General features: G+C 48.2%; 1 protein-coding gene across 8 annotated transcripts in view; it reads right to left on the bottom strand.

The window, feature by feature from the left end:
• The window catches only part of RANBP3 (RAN binding protein 3), a 60,792-nt gene extending 51,506 nt beyond the window's left edge, over positions 1-9,286 (bottom strand). For 4 of the 8 annotated variants that reach the window (XM_012436063.2, XM_012436064.2, XM_012436069.2 and 1 more), the window contains exon 1: positions 9,186-9,285. In XM_012436063.2, coding sequence (XP_012291486.2) covers positions 9,186-9,207 — 22 coding nt within the window. In that variant the 5' untranslated portion in view covers positions 9,208-9,285. Of the gene's footprint in view, positions 1-9,185 lie in introns of all 8 variants that reach the window. The other 4 variants (XM_012436062.2, XM_012436070.2, XM_012436074.2 and 1 more) reach the window with 4 other exon arrangements.
• Between the last annotated feature and the right edge of the window lie 9,204 nt (positions 9,287-18,490).

Here is an 18,490-nt window from a genome sequence, read left to right as displayed (position 1 = left end):
GGTCCTAAGGAAAGGGAAGAGCCTGGAGGCCCACGTGGAAGGGGAGGCGGGCGGCAAGGGCTGGGTAGAGCCCACAGGACGTTTAGCCTTGGAGGCCATGCTGAGGAATCTGGATTTATCCAGTGTAAAGGCTGGGACCCAGGCCCTGGACTCTCAGGACCCAGCAGCCATCACCATCAATGCCGCAAAACATCCTCTCTCCTCTGAGCAGAGGGTAACTACCTGTTTTCTCACCCTCTCCTCTGGAGAGAGGCAGGCTCTCAAGGACCATTTTCTCCACTCACGCTCTGCTCTCACAGATGCAACGCGGGAATTAATTCTGGGTAAACAAGTTCCCAAAATTCTCTGTGGCAAACCTGGGGGAGTTTAATTTAGCAAAGCCATTTTAAACTTACTGCAAAAGGCAAGGCCTGCCTTCTAAACATGTGCATGGAGTAACTACTACTGTCTCTAGAATTTCCTCCTTTTCTCTCAACACTGTAAACAGCGACAGTGAAATGCAGTGTCCTACGAGGGTCAGTTTTCAGGGGAGACTGAGTGCCATTATCACGAGTTTACTGACTCACCGAGAAGGACAAGCACAAACTCCGAGACTCCATGGCTGCAGACAGGCACACCGGCCTACCCAACCCTACCTGCTTCCATGGCCTTGGGCTTCAGCCCCTGTGAAATGGTGCAGCCAGGACTAGGGGCATCCCTGAAGGTTCTTCCCAGCCCTGACATTGTGTCAGGTCCTCACCCTGGATGGGAGACAGTGTTAAAGGTCAAGGAAAAGACTGCTCTTCCTTAACAGGGATATGAAGTCCGTGAGGCCTACTTAGGCGCCAAAAGGCAGAATGGAAAAGAAGGTTGGGAGGAGGAGCCTTAAGCTCTAGCTGGTAATTAATTTATTCATGGGTAGGCTCCTCTGATCCTAGAACCAGTGGTTCTCACTCAGGAGTAACTTCATTCCCTGGGGACACTGGTCAAAGTCTGGAGGCATTGCAGCTGTCATGTTTGTGGGGGTGGGGAGGAAACCGTTACAGGAATCTAGCAGATGGAGACCAGGGATACTGACCAACATCCTCCAAGGCTCAGAACAGTGCCCTACCACCCAATGCCCTACCAGCCCAAATGTCCAGGGTAAGGAACCCTGCATTAATCTTGGGCAAAAAAATCGAGTTGGATCTCTAACTCACATTATACACCAAAATAAATCCCCAATAGATTAGACAGCACAAACCAGGGTGACCCCCCGGCTTCTGGAATTCACCGCCTCTCTCCCTCCTCACTCAGACTGTGGCTTTAAATATGTACAGGATCCTAGGACCTCAGTAGGTTAGATAACTATGGAGCACAAAGTCTCTTGGGTGTCAATGAAATCTTATAACCCAATGGTTCTCAACTGGGGGCAATTCTGCCACTAAGGAGACACGGGACAGTGTCTGCAGACCTTTTATCTTGTCATGACTGGGAGTGGATCGGTGGGATGACTGGGTGCTATTGGCTCCACATGAGTAGAGGCTAGAGGGGCTGCCCAACATCCTACAATGCACAAGATGGCCACCACCAGCCCCGATGTCAAGAATACTGAGGTGGAAAAACCCTGGTATAACTCAACAGGGTGCTTTCTCTCTACTCAGGCATCCACTTAGGAGAATCACACTAGCAGTAACCAACATGTACCTCCACATTCCAGTGGGTCAATTACCAGAAGTATATTCTCTCTCACACCACAATCCTCAGACTTGCTTATCATCGTTCCCATTTTACAGATGCAGGAGCTAGGGTCAGACAACTTGCCCCAGGTTCTGGGGCAGGAGGCAAGACACAAACCAAGGACAGCCGATCCAGGGGCTTCCCACCGTGCCACAAGTTGCCAACAGGAATGTGCTGGTCGGCCCCGGTTTAGAACTCAGTGTTGGCCAGGCAGCGGAGAAACCCTCACTGGACATTGAGGCTCTGCTAGCACACGCCAGTGGTTCTCAAACTTGCTAGTCTCGGGACTCCTTTCCACGCCTGTCAATGACTCAACATCCTCAAGAGCTTTTGTAAATGTGGGATGTAGCTACTATTGATACAGCATTAGAAATGAAACCCAAGAAAATTTCAAAATATTTATTTAAGATCATAATAAACTCCAGAAAGGTTTATCTAAATGACACATTGTTATGAAAAATAAGTATTTCAAAAAGAAACAAAAAAAATCAGTGAGAAGAGTAGCATTATTTTACACTTTGACACAACTCTTTAACGACTGGCTTGATAGACTGAACTTGCAGTCCCCTTGAAAAGGTCTTGGGGATGGCAGGGGCCCCGGACCATCTTTGAGAACCACTGCCATGTGCTATCTCTTGAGTTCTAGCATTCCAAGGACACTAAATTCTAAATTAATTACAGACCGTGAAGTGCTTTATGCTAAGGAGTACTCTAAGGGAAGAGAATGCAGAGTCTAGGAGGGTGCATAACAGGGTTGAAACGCAAATACCAACCAACGTCACAGGCACTGGATGAGAAGGAAGTGGGCTAGGCCCCAAGCAACATGGTGGAGACCACAATATCCAATTTAATCTATCCACAGGCGGCAGCCATTCCTTAGCGCTGACAAACCACTGCTGTGCAAGAACGCAGGCCAAGGGTGGTTGCTGTTTTTTTGAGAGACATCAGAAATACGACTTTTTCCCCCTTTGAAATCTCAGAATTTTAAGTGTTGGCTCCTCATTACAAACAAAAACCTAAATGGACCAAATTAAATATGTCTGCTTGCCCTTCAAGCAAGCTTGCAACTTCTGCCTGTTTCGACTCTGGCTTCATGTTGTTAAACATCTGTGAGGCTCTTTAAAACCACAGACACCCTGAAACTCCTGGAACCATCTCCAATGGTGCGGCTCAGGCAGTAGTTTTATCCCGACAACCTCCTTAAACAAGTGAGAAGCCCATCCAGGGCTGAGATCCACAGCCAGTGCTGTGTAGCAGTTCCAAGTGCCAAGACTACTGAGGAAGGAAGCAAACTGTGGCCATGCGGAAGGTGGTGGTGGGAAGCTTTACCCTGAGGTCTCAGGCCGTGTTATTCTCTACTGTGTCGGGCAGAGTCAAACAGAACACCACTCCACCAAGACCCCTTAGAACAAAGAAAACACCACCTCTAGACCCTGAATAGGTAAAGAAGCAAGCCCAGCTGCCTCATGATTGCTTCAAAGTACCATGGAGAGCTACCAATGCCCAGCCAAGCCAACACCAGTCATCTCTGCAGCTCTTGCGGTTCTCTGGTAAGTTTCCATGAATGGCACTCTCTTCTCGGATTCCCCAACTGCATCTCACCTTTCCCCAAATGGCCCTCCATCTCCCACTACACCCAGGCCTATTTGCTGTCTGAACTCACTCAGGAGGCCATTATTCAACCCCCCTTCTCCCCCCAGACACTGTGCCTCCTCCAAATGCCATTCGAAGTTCACCCCCTTCCTGTAGCCTCTACTCACTCCAACCATCTCAGAGAAGGTGCACACATCAGACTCAGACTGACCCTAATACCCAGTGAATGCACGAGGGTGCCGGGAAAATCCCATTTTCTGGTAAATGGCGAGACAGGCTGAAGATTTGTTTGAAACATTTTGCAGAAGCCCAGTGAGGGCTTTTCTGTCCATACAAAGGATTCTGGGCAAAATGCAAAGTCTCTTCAAAGTGTATAAAGATTTTGCAGCCTGGACACCCCTCAGGTACCATCAGGCCCCTTCTGCTACAGATACAGGAGGCACAGCTGAGGTGAAAGCACACATTCTGCTCTCAGGAAAAATCCCAGAGTTAGTTTTTATCATAAATTCATGAGAATTTTCCAAAAGCTGATATAAGGTTCCAATTATTTCAGTTCTACCAAACCAAAAAAATCAATTGCATCTCATCCTCTCAGGGGCTAGGTATTAAGTTAACATGGTGCAAACTGAGAAATGCCAAACTATCCTTGAAATCTCTCAACTCTTACCTGGTCAGGCTTTTAAATCAGTGGTTCTCAACTGGAAGCAATTCTGCCCCCTCCAGGGGACACCGGCAATATCCGGAGACATTTCAGTTGTCACGACTGGTGGGTGTGAGGAGGGGGTGTGCTATTAGCATCTGGTGGGGCAGAGGCCAGGGATCCTGATTAAAATCCTGGATCCTACAGTGCACAGGGCAGCAGCCCACGACAGAGAATTACTATTACTTGACCCCAGATGTCTGTAGTGCTGAGGCTGGGATCACTAAGTGACAGGCAGGACAGAACTTAGGCGGACCCATAGCCCAGGCCCTGCTGCTCTCGTACCAGGGGCTCAGCCCAGGGCCAACTCTGAACGGGGCAAGTTCACCCACACAATGGAGACTCTTTGCTGAGCCCTTAAGCTGAATGTGTCTGGAACAAAGTGCACTGTAGTAGAAACAGAGATCTGAGTGTTTACTATGAGTGAAGACTGGTGCTAAATAATGGATGTGTATTAACTCCTCCAGTGCTCACAGCAACTGCGAGGTAGGTATGGTTATCATTATTCCCATTTCATTGGTGTGGACACTGGGGCTCAAAGAGGTTAAGAAATTTGCCCCAGATTACTCAGAGAGTGGACAGCAGAGTTAAACACAAATTCAGGGCCGGACACGGTGGCTCACACCTGTAATCCCAGCACTCTGGGAGGCGGAGGCAGGCGGATCATGAGGTCAAGAGATTGAGACCACCCTGGCAAACATGGTGAAACCCCATCTCTACTAAAAATTCGAAAATTAGCCAGGTGTGTTGGTGAACACCTGCAGTCCCAGCTACTGGGGAGGCTGAGGCAGGAGAATCGCCTGAACCCAGGAGGCGGAGGTTGCAGTGAGCCAAGACTGCGCCACTGCACTCCAGCCTGGCAACAGAGTAAGACTCCGTCTCAAAACACACACACACACACACACACACACACACACACACACACACACTGTACTTGATGAGGACTGAAGCCTGTGTCCCCACCATTAATACCAGTGAGTCTGTCACCTGGGGGTGATTCTGCAACCCCCCACCCTCACTCCCCAGGGCTATGTCAGGAGACATTTTTTTTTTTGTCATGATGACCCCAGGGATGAGGGGAAGGTATGCGCTACCGGCATCTGGTGACTACCTTCAAGGATGCCACTGTGCTGCTAAACATCCTATAATGCACAGGACAGCCCCCCTCCCCGCAACAGAGAACGATCAAAATGTCAACTGCGCCAAACAAAGGTGAGAGCCCTGCTTCACACCGTCTCCCGGGTTTCCACCCACATGTCCACAGGCCAACAGGGCGTTTCATGTCAGGATCTAGAATCCAAGATTTCTGGAGTTCAAATGTGCTTTGCTCACCCTCTTCCCAGTCTTCTTTACCTCTGCCAGGAACAAAACTCTGCCTTCAAATCCTGATATCAGCCTACAATGCAGAATAACTCCAGAGACAGGATGAGTAACGTGTCTGGGAGACATCCATGGTGAAATGCCAAGCGGGGGAGACTTACCCCTGGACACAAGGGTGAAACACGCACACACACTCTCCGGGGAAAAGCACTCAGGTGGACTGTAAAAGTCATAGACCACAGGACTACCAAGGAAGGGCTGTGAGAGTTGCTGTCACCATCCACGAGGCGATCACCATGGTGACAAAGGCCAACAAGATGCTTTACACAACTGAAAACATTTCCTTGTACAAAAACAGAGACACCTACCCTCTCCTACTCAAACCAGCAGGTCTCAACCCTGGCTGCGCATGAGAATCACCTGTGTTGCTACCTGTACAGAGGCCCAGGACCCACCCAACATTACAGAGAATCGGAATCTGCAGGGCGTGGGGACTGAGTATCTGTGGTTTTAGGAAATTTCCCTAGGTGATACTGATGCCCAGCTGGGGTGGACAGCCACCACTCAGCCTGACACAGAGGTGGGATGGGCTCAGAGAAGAGAGACAGCAAATGGGTGGAGGAGGGACTTGGTGTGAGGGGGAGCAACTTAGGATCTCAGTCTGACAGGGTAGAAGCCAAAGGGGCATCTGACTGGAGCTTAAACAGCAAGAGCAAACACATGACCATGGGGCGGTCCCTAAAGCTTCAAAAGGCACAGGCAAGGAGGTCCCACTTCACACAGTGAATAAGACATTAAACATCCTTGCAGGCTGTACAAGCCAAAACCAGAAATGGAGTGTTCAAGAAACACACAATGACCGATTAAAGGATGGCAGGGATAGCTGAGGCACAAATTCCACTAAGGTTTGATTTCCTGAGGACAGCTATCCCAGAACTAGTGTCAGAGGCAACGTGCTAGGTGAATGTAACATTTACAAGGGAAAAAAGTGAAGTTCAAAACATTCCATTTCTCTCTTTGGCCCTTACCAATTCAACTATGCCATTTACAAGCAACAGCTCACAGGTACAACATATGCTGGAAAACAGTATCCCCTGGAAAAGGGCAACCCATATTTTCCCCTTTGTGCTCAAATGTATTGCTCACAACAGGGTCCTCACTGGTAAATTCATTCATTCAACCAATATTTCTTGGATACCTACTCTGGGCCAGGCACCGTCCTAGTTGCAAGGGATCAATCAGTGATCATGACATAAAAATCCCTGACCTAATGGATCTTACATGGGGCAAACATGCAAGTAACATCGAGCATGCCAGATTGTTAGAGCTCTGCAGGAAAATCAAGCTGGGTGAACGGAATAGAGAACATGGATATAATTTGAAATAGGTGACCAGAGCTCTCATTAATAAAGTAACATTTGAGTAAAAACCAGAAGTGAGCCATGGGGGTATTGGGGGAAAACTGTTTCAATTAGAGGAATCAGCAGGAGAATAGGCTAAAAGTGGGGAGTGTATGGAACATTTCAAGAAAACCGAAAAGCCAGAGTAGTTAGGACAGAGCGAGTCAGAGAATGGTGAGAGAGGAGGACAGGGAGGTATCGGGGGCCACTACGGGTTAAGAAATTTTCAGATGGGTAGGGGTAAAGGGAATGGGGAGCCCAAGCATTGGCAGTGTTGGTAGGGAGAAGTGGTCACCCTTTGGAAACAATTTTAAATCAAGCAGAGAATGGCGAGAGAGAAGGACAGAGAGGTATTGGGGATCACTATGGGTTGAGAAGTTTTCAGACGGGCAAGGGTGGAGGGAAAGGGGGGCCCAAGCATTGACAGTGTTGGTGGAGAGAAATGGTCACCCTTTGGACATAATTTTAAGGTAGAAAAGACAGGATTTGCTGTGGAGTATGAGAAAGAGGGAAACCTGGGGTGACTTCAAGGTTTGGGGCCTGAGGAATTCAAAGAATGGACCTGCCTAACTACAATGGGAGAAATACTGTGGGCTGGGCAGGTGTGATGGGGAGATAAGGATTTTGTTTTGGAAACGCTCTAAGATGTGCCTATGACACATTCAAATGGAGATGTTAAAAGATGATGATGGACATGAGTCCTGAGTTCAAGAAACTATATGGGCTCAGGATGTAAATACATAAAATACGTCCTACTGATTCCCATCTATCCAGTCCCTGTGTAACTGGATCTCATGAGTTGGAATGCTACAACCCTCCACGGGCTCCTTTATCTTAAAAAAAGATAGCAGCTGGGCGCAGTGGCCACGCTGGGTAGCCTGTAATCCCAGCACTTTGGAAGGCCAAGGTGGGAGGATCACGAGGTCAGGAGATCGAGACCAATCTGGTCAACATGGTAAAACCCCGTCTCTACTAAAAATACAAAAATTAGCTGGGTGTGGTGGTGCGCTGGCTGTGGTAATCCCAAGTACTCGAGAGGCTGAGGCAGGAGAAGAACAGCTTGAATCCGGGAGGTGGAGGTTGCAGTGAGCCGAGATTGCGCCACTGCACTCCAGCCTGGGCGACAAAGCAAGACTCCGTCTCAAAAACACAAAGAGAGATGTAGCATAAAATGGCCAAGATTATCAGGGAGACCACCTGTGCTGCTACCTGTACAGATGCACAGGGTCTGCCCCCAACACCACACAGAATCGGAATATGCAGGGACTGAGCACCCGTGGTCTGGCATCTGAAGCCAGACCACCTTGGTTCACAGTCCTGCTCCTTCCCAGCTGTGTGACATGCCTTGGATAAGCGACTTAACTATTCTAACTCAGTTTCCTCACCAAGTGAATGGGGCTAGAAGTATCTATACCTCATACCAGGGAAAACAGTATGTCAAGACTTTGCACCATAACTGGTACTACCCCAGATGCTCCACGAGACCGAGCACTTCCTATCATCATTCATTCATTAGTGCAATTCGGTATGGAAAACCCTTCAGTCACAGGGAGCACCGGATGGGGGAATCAGGGCCAGAAAGGTAGAGAGCTTGCCTGCATTTGTGCAAACTACAAAAGGGGGAAGCTAAAAATAGCCCTCAGAAGTCCTGAAGCTACAGCGATGGCAACACGACTGTGGATGGAAGCAGACATCAGTCTTACGGTGCCTTCTCTGGGGGATCTGGAAGCGTAACCTCGTCAAAAACACTCAGGCGGGCTGTCAGCGCTCCACAGAGGAGGGAATCGCACGGTCGGTCTCTGTCTGGAAGTGCAGCAAAAAGGGCCAAAAGGCAGCCAGGGCTTTCGGCGGCCCAGATACTGCGGTGGGCCCTAAATGAGGGGGAGACGAGGCGCCCCGAAGGATCCGGGGGGAACTGGCGGGAAGTGGAGGCCGAGTTCGGGGCAGGGACGGGGTGAAAACCGCCTGGGCTTCCTCCGTCTGCGGCGTGGGGCTGGCCCGCGGAAGACGAGGGCCTCACGGGCTTAGGAGATGGGCAGCCAGGCCGGGGAAGGGGAGATGCGGGACGGCCGAGGACGAGGGGGCGGGGAGGGAGCGTGGCGCGCTCCGGGCCACGACCAGGCCCCAAGGTGTATTTACATCCGTGGCGAGGCACTGGGGCCGCGCCTCCCGCCCCCTTCGGCCCCAAGCCTGGCTGCGTCGCAGAGACGCCTTAGGGCCGCGACCCCAGCGACCTCCCGGCTCCTCTAGCCAGACGACAGCAGGGGCCGGGGCTGCCGGGAGTGATGGGCCGGGCCGAAGAGTCCGGCCTGAGGGAACGCAATGCGGGGCGGCTGCGGGGCCCGCCAGGACGCAAGCCCGGACCTGACGGGACCCTCGCACTTAGCGGTGCTCTCCACACGGACTTGTGGCCCCTGGTCCTCCCGCCGCCCGTTCTCCGGCCTCCAGCCGGTCCCCGACGGCGCCTCCCCTACCTTCGTTGGCCAGGTCCGCCATTTTACTTCCTTAAGCCCTCCCACAAGGCCCCGCGCCGGCCCAGGCTCGCCTGCTTTCTGCCAGATATTCCCGCGCGTGCGCACTTAACAAGCCAACGCCGTATGAAACTGCCAGCTCGCGCCTGCGCGCTGAGCGCCGCGCGGAGGCGAGCTCCAAGATCCCCTGCCCTGCCGAGCCGCGCTCCCAATAAGCGCCTGCGCACGAGCCGATTCCACCTCTTCCCGCCGACTGAGGGGGAGGGGGAGGGGCCCGGCAGGGCGCATGCGCAATGGCAGCGCTCGCGTGGCCGGCGCGGCGACGGCGGCGGCTCAGCTTTAGGAAGGCGGTGCGGCGTGAGACGGGTCTTGACGCCCTAGTTTTCCCCCTCGTTTTCCGAGGATCCCCTCTGTGGGACGGTCAGCAGTTCAGGGTGCCGCAGCCGAGGCCTTCCTCCAGATAAATCCCCGGGGCTGCAGGGGCTTCCCACACGCGCGGGCGGCAGGGTGAGTTACCTCCTGCCTCAGCTTCCTCGCCTCAGGAGCCGGTACCTTCAGCAAACGCTTTCCTGAGGCCACCGGTGAAGTGGCGGGAGGGCGCGGGGTGCTTGGGATTGGGGAGGATCAGCTCATCGGTGGGGACGGGGTTTGTGGTCAGGTGCGAGGAGGGGGCGCAGCCCTGAGACCCAGGTGCTGGCGGGGGGGACCCGGCGCGAGGGACTCGACCCTCGAAGCCACGAGAATCAACTTCACAAGCTCATGGGAAGGTATTGGACCCCAGGGGCCTCCAGTTTCCTCATCTGTGAAATGGGACCATCAGCCTCACTCACAAGGCTCATAGGAAGGTATTGGGCCCCAGGGGCCTCCTGTTCCCCATCTGTGAAATGGGACCATCAGCCTCACTCACAAGGCTCATAGGAGGGTATTGGACCCCAGGGGCCTCCAGTTTCCTCATCTGTGAAATGGGACCATCAGCCTCACTCACAAGGCTCATAGGAGGGTATTGGACCCCAGGGGCCTCCAGTTTCCTCATCTGTGAAATGGGACCATCAGCCTCACTCACAAGGCTCATAGGAGGGTATTGGACCCCAGGGGCCTCCTGTTCCCCATCTGTGAAATGGGACCATCAGCCTCACTCACAAGGCTCATAGGAGGGTATTGGACCCCAGGGGCCTCCAGTTTCCTCATCTGTGAAATGGGACCATCAGCCTCACTCACAAGGCTCATAGGAGGGTATTGGGCCCCAGGGACCTCCTGTTCCCCATCTGTGAAATGGGACCATCAGCCTCACCCACAAGGCTCATAGGAGGGTTTTGGACCCCAGGGGCCTCCTGTTCCCCATCTGTGAAATGGGACCGTCAGCTGCCGCGTCCTTTTCCAACCATATTGCGTGACAAGGTCCAGATGTGGAGAAGAGGGCTTCAAGGAAAGCTTCTGGGAAAAGGATGAGGCATGGGGATTAATTTTCTTGGGTATGTGGGAGAATTCCTGGGAATTGTTTGCTTAATTTACTTTCTTGCTAATCAGAAAATTAATCATTTAGCTAATGTTACACTGAAAAAACCCTCTCCAACAAACACACTTACGACCACCGAACGTCCAGAATGCGTCATAGCATCCTAGATATACTAGGAAAAGAATTTAAGCCTGGAAATACCATTAAGCAATTTATGTTAAATTTACAACAGGCAGAAATTCTACAGAAAAAAGTCACTCCCTCACCCATCCTAAGAGTGGAAAAACAAGTGAAGAAGCATGAGTACAAAAATCTACTCCCCACCGTTCAAGACCACCAAGGGTAGCTTATAAAAGACATGAAAGATTGTGGTACCCCCTAAGGGAGCCATGTTAACAGCAAAGTAATTAGGTTCCCAGAACCACCCTACCCTACACAGGAGCTTATAATGAAAATGGGATAGGAATGATCAACAAAGACGGTATCCGGGTTCCCTATTACACATTAAACTTTATGGAATGCTTAGCACGATCAGGACCCCCCTGGTGCTTGTGCACTAAAGAACAGAAACTATCCATCCTGCAACAATTAGAAAAAATACTTTAAGAAGTGCTGCCAAGGAGAAGGAGACCAGTATGGAAAAGTTAAACAAGACAGAAAAACTTTGGAACAGAATAAAAAGCACAAAGTGTGGTCAAGGATACACTAAGTTCAGCTTGACATCAGTGTCTATCACCTGATAGATCATGCACTCAATACCCCTTTAATCGAGATCATAAAAGTTACACATTAACATAGAAATAGGACAAGACAGTAATTAAAAAATTATTTCCCAGAATTATCTTTGCTACAAATTACTCTGATGAACTTTCTATACCTATAAATCAGTAAAACAAATGATTTTTGTCTACTTAATGTCTAACTCTGTAACCACAAAAGTCTGATGACCTAAATAGCTTTCTGCTTAACCTGTATCTAAGCCAAAAATAAAAGTATAAAAAATCACTCACTCGCAATAAAGGGAAGCAGATTTCACACAGCCTCCGAGTTCGTGTAGTTCTTCTGCTGCCTGTCGCCAACGCCTAGCCCACCTCAGGGACCCCTTGGACTCTGCCGCGGCTGGACCGCAGCAGTCAGCCTCACTCACAAGGCTCACGGGAGGGTATTGGACCCCAGGGGCCTCCTGTTCCCCATCTGTGAAATGGGACCATCAGCCTCACTCACAAGGCTCACGGGAGGGTACTGGACACCCTGGAGTTGTTCTCTATTCACCTGCTATGAATTTCTCAGCAAATCCTTCGGACTTGGCCTTGCCTCCAAAATACAGCCCACGTCCACCCATTCTCAGCAGTCACATCATCCATATCTGTCTCCTGGAAGACAGGACAGCTGCCTCTCTGCCATGCTTTGCTACATTCTTTTGAAGTTCCAGGCTCTGTTCTGCACATGGCTGCAGGCTGAGGAGCCTTTTAAAAATAAAATCAGCCAGACACTATGGCTCATGCCTGTAATCCCAACACTGTGGCAGGCCAAGGTGGGAGGATCACTTGAGCTCAGTTCAAAACCAGCCTGGGCAACATAGCAAGACTCCATCTCTACAAAAATATAAAAATTGGGCCGGGCGCGGTGGCTCACGCCTGTAATCCCAGCACTTGGGAGGCCGAGGCGGGTGGATCACGAGGTCAAGAGATCGAGACCATCCTGGTCAACATGGTGAAACCCCGTCTCTACTAAAAATACAAAAAATTAGCTGGGCATGGTGGCGCGTGCCTGTAATCCCAGCTACTCAGAGGCTGAAGCAGGAGAATTGCCTGAACCCAGGAGGCAGAGGTTGCGATGAGCCGAGATCGCGCCATTTCACTCCAGCCTGGGCAACAAGAGCGAAACTCCGTCTCAAAAAAAAAAAAAAAAAAAAAAAATTGGCTGGGAGTCGTGGTGCAAGCCTGCGGTCCCAGCTACTCGGGAGGCTGAGGCAGGAGGACCACTTGAGCCCAGGAGGTTGAGGCTGCAGTGAGCTGTGACAGTGCCACTGCCACCAGCCTAGGGACAGAGCAGGAACCCCCCCCTCATATATACATACACACACATATACAAATGCTTAAAGCATTTACTGTTTGGGTCTTTACAGAAAAAGTATGTATGTGGGTATAAATAGATAGACTAAAAATACAAATATCAAGGCCACTCAATGCATCCAGAGGGCTCTTAGCTGAACTTGGACTATTCGAAACCTTGTATTCAGGCTTATGAAGCCCCCCGAACTTGGCTTCCATGCCCTGCTTTGTTCCCCCTTGCTCATTGCTGTTCAGCCACATGGGTCTTTCCATCCTTGGAGCACAAGCTCATTCCGACCTAACTGCCTGTGCACTTCCTGCTTTCTCTGCTTGAGATCTTGTATTTCAGGTCTTACCTAGGTTTGAGTCCCAGCTCTGCACCTTTTTGGGTATGATCTAAAAGAGAGTGAGGAGTACTACAACCTGTGGGCCAGATCTGGTCTATGAGCTAAAAATGGTTTCTTCTGCCCAGTGCAATGGCTTATGCCTGTAATCCCAGGACTTTGGGAGGCTGAGGTGGGCGGATCACAAAGTCAGGAGATCCAGACCATCCTGGCCAACATGGTGAAACCACCCCTCTACCCCCGTCTCTACTAAGAAAAATACAAAAAATTAGCCGGGCATGGTGGCACGCGCCTGTAGTCCCAGCTGCTCCAGAGGCTGAGATGGGAATTGCTTGAACCCAAAAGGCAGAGGTTGCAGTGAGCCGAGATCACGTCACTGCGCTGCACTCCAGCCTGCCGACAGAACAAGACTCTGTCTCAAAAAAAAAGTTCCTTTCCCCACTTCCTCTCCCTCCCTCCCCTTGTCCCCTCCCTTCCCTTTTTTTTATTTATTTATTTCAGAATCTTGCTCTGTCGCCCACGCTGGAGTGCAGTGGCACAATGTCAACTCACTGCAACCTCCGCCTCCCAGGTTCAAGTGAGTGTCCTGCCTTAGCCTCCTGAATAGCTCGGATTACAGCTGTGTGCCACTACAGCTAATTTCTGAGTTTCTCGTAGAGACAGGGTTTCACCATGTTGGCCAGGCTGCTCTCGAACTCCTGACCTCAGGTGCTCTGCCCACCTTGGCCTCTCAAAGTGCTGGGATTACAGGCATGAGCCACTGCGCCCGCCGATTTTTAGCTGGTTGGGGAAAAAATAGCAAAAGAAGAATATCTCCTGATGTGAAAATGATGTGAAGTTTAAATTTCAGTGTCTGTAAATAAAGTCTTGTTTGAAAACAGCCATGGTTGCTCATTTTATATATTGTCTCTGGCTATTGAGCTATGACATTAGAGCTGATTTTTTTTTTAACAGAAACTTTTTAGCCAACAAAACTTAAAACATTTACTGTTTGTGTCTTTACAGAAAAAGTTTGCCAGTCCCTAATCCAGGACACATGTGTTTACACGGTTGTTCTATACTTACCTGAACAGCCAGTGGGATGCGGTAAATAACAACTGGCCGGGCGCGGTGGCTCACGCCTGTAATCCCAGCACTTTGGGAGGCCGAGGCGGGTGGATCACGAGGTCAAGAGATCGAGACCATCCTGGTCAACATGGTGAAACCCCATCTCTACTAAAAATACAAAAATTAGCCAGGCATGGTGGCGCGTGCCTGTAATCCCAGCTACTCAGGAGGCTGAGGCAGGAGAATTGCCTGAACCCAGGAGGCGGAGGTTGCAGTGAGCCGAGATCGCGCCATTGCACTCCAGCCTGGGTAACAAGAGCGAAACTCTGTCTCAAAAAAAAAAAAAATTTAACAACTGCTTCTCTGGAGGAGAATGTATAAGTTAGTATGTGTAAATATGTATGTATATAGTATATATGTGTGTATATATGTGTGTATATAGTATATATGTGTGTATATATGTGTGTATATATGTGTGTATATATGTGTGTATGTGTATATAGTATATATGTGTGTATATATGTGAGTATATATGTGTGTATATAGTATATATGTGTGTATGTGTGTATATGTGTGTTTATAGTATATATGTCTGTGTATATGTGTGTATATATGTGTGTGTATAGTATATGTGTGTGTGTATATATGTGTGTATATAGTATGTGTGTATATATGTGTGTATATAGTATATATGTGTGTATGTGTGTGTATATGTGTATATAGTATATGTGTGTGTATATGTGTGTGTGTACATAGTATATGTGTGTGTATATGTGTGTGTACATAGTATATATGTGTATATATGTGTGTACATAGTATATGTGTATATAGTATATATGTGTGTATATATGCGTGTATATGTGTGTATATGTGTGTATATAGTATATGTGTGTATATATGTGTGTGTATGTGTGTATATAGTATATATGTGTGTATATGTGTGTATCTAGTATATATGTGTGTATATGTGTGTATATAGTATATATGTGTGTATATATGTGTGTGTACATAGTATGTGTGTATATGTGTGTATATAGTATATATGTGTGTATATAGTATATATGTGTGTATATATGTGTGTGTACATAGTATATGTGTGTGTATAGTATAGTATATATGTGTGTGTATATATGTGTGTATATAGTATGTGTGTATATATGTGTGTATATAGTATATATGTGTGTATGTGTGTGTATATGTGTATATAGTATATGTGTGTGTATGTGTGTGTACATAGTATATGTGTGTGTATATGTGTGTGTACATAGTATATGTGTGTATATGTGTGTGTATATGTGTGTGTATGTGTATATAGTATATATGTGTGTATATATGTGAGTATATATGTGTGTATATAGTATATATGTGTATATGTGTGTATATGTGTGTTTATAGTATATATGTGTGTGTATATGTGTGTATATGTGTGTGTATATGTGTGTATATAGTGTGTGTATATATGTGTGTATATAGTATATGTGTGTATGTGTGTGTATATGTGTATATAGTATATGTGTGTGTATGTGTGTGTACATAGTATATATATGTGTACATAGTATATGTGTATATAGTATATGTGTGTATATATGCGTGTATATATGTGTGTATATGTGTGTGTATATAGTATATATGTGTGTATATATGTGTGTATATGTGTGTGTACATAGTATATATGTGTATATATGTGTACATAGTATATATGTGTGTATATATGTGTGTATATGTGTGTGTACATAGTATATATGTGTATATATGTGTACATAGTATATATGTGTATATAGTATATGTGTGTATATATGCGTGTATATATGTGTGTATATGTGTGTGTACATAGTATATATGTGTGTATATGTGTGTACATAGTATATATGTGTGTGTATATGTGTGTATATGTGTGTGTACATAGTATATATGTGTGTATATATGTGTGTATATAGTATATATGTGTGTGTATATGTGTGTGTATATATATGTGTATATAATTTATTGTAAATTGTACTGATTTTTCTGTCACTTCCTTAAGGCCGCAAGACAAATTGAACTCTGATTTGTAGTGTCTGTTGATTTTCTTGGTGTAAATACTTCAGCCATGGCCTATATGAAGCTAGGAATGTGGTGTCAGTAACCCCAGAGGTGGAAGGAGATGCACAGTCGTAGCACACGAGATTTTTTTTTTTTTTTTTTTGAGACAGGGTTTCACTCTGTTGCCCAGGCTGGAGTGCAGTGGAGCAATCTCATCTTACTGCAACCTCTACCTCCCAGGTTCAAGTGATTCTCCTGCCTCCGCCACCCCAGTCGTTGGGATTACAGGTGCATGCCCTGCACCAGCTAATATTTGTATTTTTAGTAGAGATGGGGTTTGACCATGTTGGCCAGGCTTGTTTTGAACTCCTGACCTCAAGTGATCCACCCGCCTCAGCCTCCCAAAGTGCTCGAATTACAGGCATGAGCTATTGCACCCAGCTATACACCAGATTTTCTTCAAGAACCTGCTACCTTCTCAGTGTGGTCCCCACACCAGCAGCATCAGCATCACCTGGAGGCTTATTAGAAATACACAATCTGGGCCCAGTGCGGTGGCTCACGCTTGTAATCCCAGCACTTTGGGCGGCTGAGGCGGATAGATCACTTGAGATTAGGAGTTAGAGATCAGCCTAACCAACATAGTGAAACCCTATCTCTACTAAAAAAATACAAAATTAGCTGGGTGTGGTGGTGCACACCTGTAATCCCAGGTACTTGGGAAGCTGAGACAGGAGAATTGCTTGAACCTGGGAGGCTGAGGTTGCAGTAAGCTGAGATCGTGCCATTGCACTCCAGCCTGGGCAACAAGAGCGAAAATCTGTCTTGGAAAAAAAGAGAAAAGAAGTACACAATCTGGCCAGGAGTGGTAGCTCACACCTGTAATCCATCACTCTGGGAGGCTGTGGTGGGCAGATCGCTTGAGCCTAGGCATTCAAGACCAGCCTGGGCAACGTGGTGAGACCCTGTCTCTGCAAAAGAGCCAGGTGTGGTGGTGTTCACCTGTAGTCCCAGCTACTCAGGAGGCTGAGATGGGAGGATCGCTTGAGCCCAGGAGTTGGAGGCTACAGTAAAGTAGGATGGCCCTACTACACTCCAGGCTGGGCTACAGAGTGAGACCTTGTCTCTAAAGAAAATAATTAATTAAAAACTTCACACTTGTAATCCCAGCACTTTGGGAGGCCTAGGCAGGCAATCACTTGAGCCCAGGAGTTCAAGACTGGCCTGGGTGGGCAACATGGCAAAACTCTGACTCTGCCAAAAATACAAAATATTAGCCAGGCATGGTGGCACACACTTGTAGTCCCAGCTACCCAGGAGGCTGAGGTGGGAGGACTGCTTGAGCCTGGGAGGTAGAGGTTGCAGTGAGCCATGACTGAGCCACGGTACTGCAGCCTTGGTGACAGAGTGAGACCCTGTCTCAAAAAAAAGACAAAATCGGCCGGGCGCAGTGGCTCAAGCCTATAATCCCAGCATTTTGGGAGGCCGAGGAGGGTGGATCACGAGGTCAAGAGATCGAGACCATACTGGTCAACATGGTGAAACCCCGTCTCTACTAAAAATACAAAAATTAGCTGGGCATGGTGGTGCGTGCCTGTAGTCCCAGCTACTCAGGAGGCTGAGGCAGGAGAATTGCCTGAACCCAGGAGGCTGAGGTTGTGGTGAGCCGAGATTAAACAGATACTTTGTATCACCGTTTAAAATTGAAAACCACTAAGCCAGGAGTAGAGCATTGTAAAAGTAAACATGAAAAGGAAACAATGTTTTCAAATTGAGAGTAGACACTTGCCTGCCTGGGTGTTGGCTGCTTTTTCTCTGATATAAAAGGAGATTAGCAAAGTATCAGAGCATTATTGACAGCGTTTTAGCACTTGGCGGAAATTTTCTTCTTGAGGTGATGAGTGAGTGAAAGAGAATTGAAAACAGGCTAACATAATCTGTGATTCATTGCCGTTTAACGCCTTGTCTACATGTCACCTGAAGTCATGTCACACACCACATTCATCCCACACTTTGGGAAACTCCCAGCATCGTGTCATCACTGGCTAAATATAATCCAGCCGTGGCTTTTCAAGGGACACTGAGACGTGCAAAAGCTGTCAGGCTGATGAGCCAAGGACGTTTCCAGTGGTTTCACGAGCCTCATCCAAGTGTTGATGGCTGCCAGCTTTCCTTATCTGGTCTCTCGTAGCAAATTAACTTAATCAACATTCACGAGTCAGGCGCGGTGGCTCACGTCTGTAATCCCAACACTTTGGGAGGCCAAGGCGGGCGGATCACGAGGTCAAGAGATCGAGACCATCCTGACCAATATAGTGAAACCCCATCTCCACTAAAATACAGCAATCAGCCGGGCATGGTGGTGTGCACCTGTAGTCCCAGCTA

This window comes from Aotus nancymaae, unplaced genomic scaffold (assembly GCF_030222135.1).
Source record: "Aotus nancymaae isolate 86718 unplaced genomic scaffold, 86718_ANA_hifiasm-v0.15.2.pri h1tg000028l, whole genome shotgun sequence".
Lineage (NCBI taxonomy): Eukaryota > Metazoa > Chordata > Mammalia > Primates > Aotidae > Aotus > Aotus nancymaae.
The sequence above is the reverse complement of the archived record's forward strand: the minus strand, read 5'-3'. Positions and strand labels throughout refer to the sequence as shown.